Source organism: Pseudorasbora parva, chromosome 14, assembly GCF_024679245.1.
Source record: "Pseudorasbora parva isolate DD20220531a chromosome 14, ASM2467924v1, whole genome shotgun sequence".
NCBI classification, from domain to species: Eukaryota; Metazoa; Chordata; class Actinopteri; order Cypriniformes; family Gobionidae; genus Pseudorasbora; species Pseudorasbora parva.
The window spans coordinates 44,460,668-44,466,667 of record NC_090185.1 but is presented as its reverse complement, the minus strand read 5'-3'; the positions used below and the strand labels follow the sequence as shown (position 1 = coordinate 44,466,667).

Sequence of the window (6,000 nt, the reverse complement as noted above, 5' to 3'; positions counted from 1 at the left end):
TTCTACTAGTAAATCAAAAAAACACAACGTCTGGTAACCTTTATTGAACTTGGTCTGGCGTTTCTTTCCAGTAATATAGTTACACAGGTAGCCACTAGGAGGCATAAAGTCACCATGGAAAGTAGATCATGCATTCAAACATTAAAATGTTCATTTATCAAAATACATGAAGGACAAATGCACAGCTGCAACATTTAAACCTTTTAAAATGAGACCTGTAGTAAAGTGTTTTCCCCTTCTCTGTTCTTTGTGTCATTAGTGTAAGATCAGGCTCAGGTGTGTCCAGCTCTGTGTCTGTGAAGAGTGACCGTTCAAAAGATGATAACATGCCGAACTTCAGTGAGGAAACACCATCATCTGCCAAAAGGTATTTCATGTGTTTCTTATTTTTGGTCACAGGTGGACTGTTTTGGAAACTTTATAAGTGAATAATGCTTATTGCAGCTAATGTTATAGCTAACATGCTAGTTACAGCTAATCAGCTTTTGTTTCTTTTTGCTAAAAAGTGTTTACAAGAGATTTCTGTAATATTTTGCCTGAACATTCTGTATTTTATTTTATTTATTTGCTAACAGGCTTCAATATGAGACATTAGACTCAAGCGTACACACTCACAGGAACGACAGGAATTTCACAGACAATCTCCAGTGGATCTTCCAGGTAAGAAAACACATTTTCATAAGTGTTTTATATTTATAAAAATGTAATAAAACACAGAAGTTTATTTTTAACTTTTAAAGAATGCAATAAAAGGTCATAATATATTTTAAAAATCATTATATTTGTCAAAAATGACACTATTTTCATGTTTGTCTTTTTAACTGATATTTTAAATGATTGGATAAATGGTTTTCAGGAAATGTGGATGTACAGTTTAGTTTAAATTGTTGTTCTGTCTTTTTTCTTTCTTTGTAGGATCTTGAGAGCAAAATAATCAAGTTTCTGAAGAAAGAGCTGGGAAAGTTTAAGAAGATATTGCAGAAAGAGAACACAGAATCCTTCGTGAAGGACTTTAATGAGAACAGATGCAGTATCAAAGCAGCAGCTCTTGATCTCACACTACACTACCTGAGAGAGATGAAGGAAAATACAGCTGCTGATGCTCTAGAAGGTAAGAGACTCATCGACATCTGTCAGATTGACACTTATAAATGTAGGAGAGAAAATCAAGACTAAAACTATCTTTTTTCTGTTCCTGTGTTTAGATGAGCTGTTCTTCATTCATCAGCTAAAGTGTGGCCTAAAGAAGAAGTCTCAAAGTGTGTTTGAAGGAATTGCGAAGCAAGGCAACTCCACACTTCTGAATAACATCTACACAGATCTCTATATCACTCAGGGTGGCAGTGAACCGGTCAACACTGAACATGAGGTCATGCAGATTAAAGTTGCTTCCAGGTGTCATAAATCACAAGAGATTTCAGTTAAATGCACAAATTTGTTCAAAGCATCTAAACAAGACAAGGAGATCAGAACTGTACTGACAAAAGGAGTCGCTGGCATTGGAAAATCCGTCTCTGTGCAAAAGTTTGTTCTGGATTGGGCTGATGGAAAAGAAAATCAAGATATTAGATTCATATTTCCTCTTCCATTCAGAGAGATGAACTTAAAGGAGAATGAAAAACAAAGTTTGATGGATCTTCTAACTCAGTTTTTCCCAGAGACAAAAGGACTAAACCTTACAAGAAAGAATGATTTTAAAGTCCTGTTCATCTTTGATGGATTGGATGAATGTCGTCTTCCTCTGAAGTTTGACTGTAATGAGACGTTGTGTGATGTATCGGCACCAGCCTCTCTGGATGTTCTTCTGACGAACCTCATCAAGGGAAATCTGCTTCCTTCTGCTCTCATCTGGATCACCACCAAACCAGCCGCTGCCAGTAAGATTCCTCCTGAGTGTGTCGACCGGCTGACAGAGATACGAGGATTCATTGATGAACAAAAGGAGGAGTACTTCAGAAAAAGGTTCACTGATGAGAAAATAGCCAATGAAATCATTGATCATGTTAAACAATCAAAGAGTCTCTTTATCATGTGCCACATCCCAGTCTTCTGCTGGATTTCAGCCACTGTTCTCCAAAACATTCTGGAGGAGAAAAGAAATAATGATCTGAAAAATAATCAGTCTGATGAGATCTCTGAAACACTTCAGGAATCAAATACTGACGACACTCCCAGGACTCTGACACAAATGTACACACACTTTCTCCGCTTTCAGATCCAGCAGAGCCGCCGGAAATATGATGGAGAATACACACCAGATGTTTCCTGGGATAAAGATGCCATCCTTTCAATGGGGAAACTGGCATTTCAAGAGCTGGAAAGAAACAACCTGATCTTCTACGAATCAGACCTGGAAGCCTGTGGTATTGACGTCTGTAAGGCATCAGTGTATTCAGGCATGTGTACCCAGATCTTTAAGGAGGAAACAGGGATCGTTCTTGGCACCATGTACTGCTTTGTTCACTTGAGCATTCAAGAGTTTATTGCAGCCCTCTATGCACATTTGTTTCTCGATGTCAAAGAGAAAAGTGTGTTTGTTCAAGAGTCTACAGAACAGGAAAACAAAAATGAAACCATGATTGATTTGCTTAAGACCTTTTATGCATATATTATTCTATACATCAACAAGAAAACTGCATTTGATCAAGAGTCTACAGAACAGGAAAACAAAAATGAAGCCATGATTGATTTTCTCAAGGCTGCGGTGGACAAGGCACTCGAGAGTGAAACTGGACACCTGGATCTTTTCCTTCGCTTCCTCCTCGGTCTGTCACTCCAGTCCAATCGGCGACTCTTACGAGGTCTGTTGACACAGCAAGATGAAAATGACCAGAGCAAGAAGGAAATTGTTCATTACATCAAGCAGAAACTTGAAGCTAATCTGTCTCTAGAGAGATTGATCAGTCTGTTTAACTGTCTGAATGAACTGAATGATCAAACTCTGGTGAGAGAGATTCAGACCCACCTTAGCAAAGGAAGTCTCTCATCTGCTGACCTTTCACCTGCCCAGTGGTCTGCTTTGGTCTTCGTGTTGTTGACATCAGAGGAAGAGATGGAGGAGTTTGAGCTTCAGAAATTCAAGAAATCAGACGAGTGTCTCATTAGACTATCAGCAGTCATCAAAACCTCCAAAGTTGCACTGTAAGTCAAAGTCATTTTTAGTTGTTGTTTTTTTTCAGGGTTAACACATGTCCTGGAAAAAACTGGAAAATTGATGGTTTAATTAAAAAAATGTTGTGTGTGTTTTCCTTTAGCTTAGAACAAAGTTTCCTTCTCCCTGAAACAATTAACATAAGTAGAAGAACAAGCTATATTCAGGGATGCTAAGTTTTGAAACATCAGGGAAGTTTAGTCTTGGGTTGGCCCTTGCTGCAGTTAGCTAATTTTATCAACTGGTCAAATGTTTGGAGAAAATAGCATTATTCACAATGGATGAGTATTATCTAGGGACCTCTGTAATTTAGAAATTACTCCCACATCTGAGTTTTGCGTGGCACATGGGATAAACAAAGCCTGTGAATTTACTCGAATTTACTGACTTTTCTCCCGGATGTGACTTCAAGATTTGTAAATGTTTTTTCATTATAGATATAGCTGTATGAACTCATATACAGTCATATGTTTTGATATCTTTTTGATTGTTTTATAGTAATAAAAATTATTGGTAACACTTTATTTTAAGGGTCCAGAATAATGCGCTAGTAAAGCATTAATTAATGATTAACTTGTTCACAATTAAGTCTTAGTTAAGCATGAACACTCTAGTAATTATTGATTAACTTTACAGTTTAAGTGTTAAAATTATGCATTAGTTAAACTAGTAATTAATTATTTGCTTGTTCGCAATTATGCACTAGTTAAGCATGGACACAATAGTTATTAATGATTAACTTAACATAATAGAAAGGGCATATTATCCATTATTTACAACTTAATAAGCCATATATTATTTTTGTGTAGTAATGTAATTATATTTCTGTGCCATGCTGTTAAGTTAACTGAACAATAAGCTAGTAGTTATGTTTAATTACTGCTGATGTTTCACTATAAATGGCTAAAATAGTGTAATAAAGCAAATTTGACCCCCTATTCTAAAGTGAAAGTTTTATCCTCATCAATTATGGCACTTATTGAGTGATATTCAAGTTTACTTAACCAGAATAAGCCAATAAATAGTCCAACTACCATTAATACAGTACTAATAAAGGCAATTTGACCCCCTATTCTAAAGTGAAAGTTTTATCCTCATTAATTATGGCACTTATTGAGAGATATTCACATTTACTAACCAGAATAAGCCAACAATTAAGCCCAACTACCATTAATACAGTACTAATAAAGGCAATTTGTCCCCCACACCCCTAATTCCAGGCTTTCTGCAGTACCAGTAGTAACGTGGCTGCATTTAAATGCTCCATGTGTTTTTTTGTGTAAGCACTCTGTGAAAGCATCAAATATTTATTTTTTACAGTGTGTTTTTAGAGCATTGAGCATTCTAGCCAGTGTTAAGCACTTGATAGGAATGGCAATGTTTTTAGTCAGATTTGGCGTAACCCCTTTAAAAGACTATTGAGCTAGCACTGTTAAATGTATAATTTATTGTCATTAAAACCTATAGGTGATAAAAAGATTTCATATTTGTATTTTAGCAAATGTATTCAAACATATTATTCTGGAATTTTACTTATTTCCCTTGTAGGCTAAATGACTGTAACTTAACATACAAAGGCTGTTCAGCTCTAGCTAGAGTTCTTGGATCAGATTCCAATCTGAAAGAGATCAACATGAACAATAATAATCTCCAAGATTCAGGAGTGAAGCTGCTCTGCACTGGATTGGAGAATATAAATTGTAAATTGGAAAAACTTAGGTAAGTTCTGTGACTAGACAAGGCTCATTTAGCTCAAAACAAGCAAAAACATAAGGTGAAATCACGACTTAATGATAATGAACAGGGCTGTGTTACCCAATAGCATTATAAGTTTAAGTTGATCATAGAACAATAGCCACCAATGGTCTCTACGATCAACTTAGGCTTACAAAGCTTTTTAGAAAAGAACCCCTGGACAGTATGTTCTGCAGTTTTGAGATATTGAGCTTCAAAGTTCTTTGTAGATACAACATTTTTGTTTTCTGAATAAATAGTACAAAACTAAAACATTTGATTTTGAAAAAAAAATATTTTTAACATGCTGATTGATAGGCTTAATGCTAAATATAGATAATTAAATAAAAAACATATTGTCACAAACCTGGTATGAATAACTATATTATATTTGCACAATAAATTGTTCAGGTGTTCATTTCCAGAATAACTGCGTAATTAGCTGAATGTTACATTTGCATTTCTGTTCTAGACTCTCAGACTGCAGTATCAGAGAAGAAGGCTATAAAGCTCTGGCTTCAGCTCTGAGATCAAACCCTTCACACCTGATAGAGCTGGATCTCACAGGAAATGATCCTGGAAAATCAGGAGTGAAGGAGCTCAGTGATTTACTGGAGGATCCACACTGTCAACTGAAGACACTGAGGTGAGACGGGATTAAATAATACACATGTGCAGGTAAATTATTTATAAAAATATATATATTTTTCTAGTACAGTAGACCCTTGATCTTCAAACTTTTTAAAGATAGATCTTTTTTTATTGATGCGACCCATACAATATATACAATATATTAACCCTCTGGACCCTTAGGCTAATTAGTGGCCCTGAAGAAGTTTGACATACTCAGACATTTGTGTTTTTTTCATTTGCTTTACAGCATATTAATGGCCAAAGTCTGATTACACTGTATTCAGCACAAACAGGGCTATACTGATATGTGAGTAACATGTACATAAAAGTTTGTCGGTTTGAGAAAATAATGTTTATGCAAGTTTTTGAAAAAAACTAAAATGTTAAATCTAGGGCTGCTGATTTGGTGAAAATATTTAATTGCGATTATTCTGGGTAAAATTGCTATTTCGATATAAAATGCGATTATTGTTATTATTTTT

At 35.4% G+C, this 6,000-nt stretch overlaps 1 protein-coding gene across 1 annotated transcript in view; it reads left to right on the top strand.

The window, feature by feature from the left end:
* Nucleotides 1-304: 304 nt before the first annotated feature.
* LOC137040655 (NLR family CARD domain-containing protein 3-like) overlaps nucleotides 305-6,000 on the top strand; it is a 111,964-nt gene continuing 106,268 nt past the window's right edge. Inside the window, exons 1-6 of the mRNA XM_067416443.1 lie at nucleotides 305-367; nucleotides 576-660; nucleotides 916-1,111; nucleotides 1,206-3,141; nucleotides 4,700-4,870; nucleotides 5,358-5,531. Of these exons, the coding sequence (XP_067272544.1) occupies nucleotides 327-367; nucleotides 576-660; nucleotides 916-1,111; nucleotides 1,206-3,141; nucleotides 4,700-4,870; nucleotides 5,358-5,531 (2,603 nt within the window). The 5' untranslated portion in view covers nucleotides 305-326. The remainder of the gene's footprint in view (nucleotides 368-575; nucleotides 661-915; nucleotides 1,112-1,205; nucleotides 3,142-4,699; nucleotides 4,871-5,357; nucleotides 5,532-6,000) is intronic.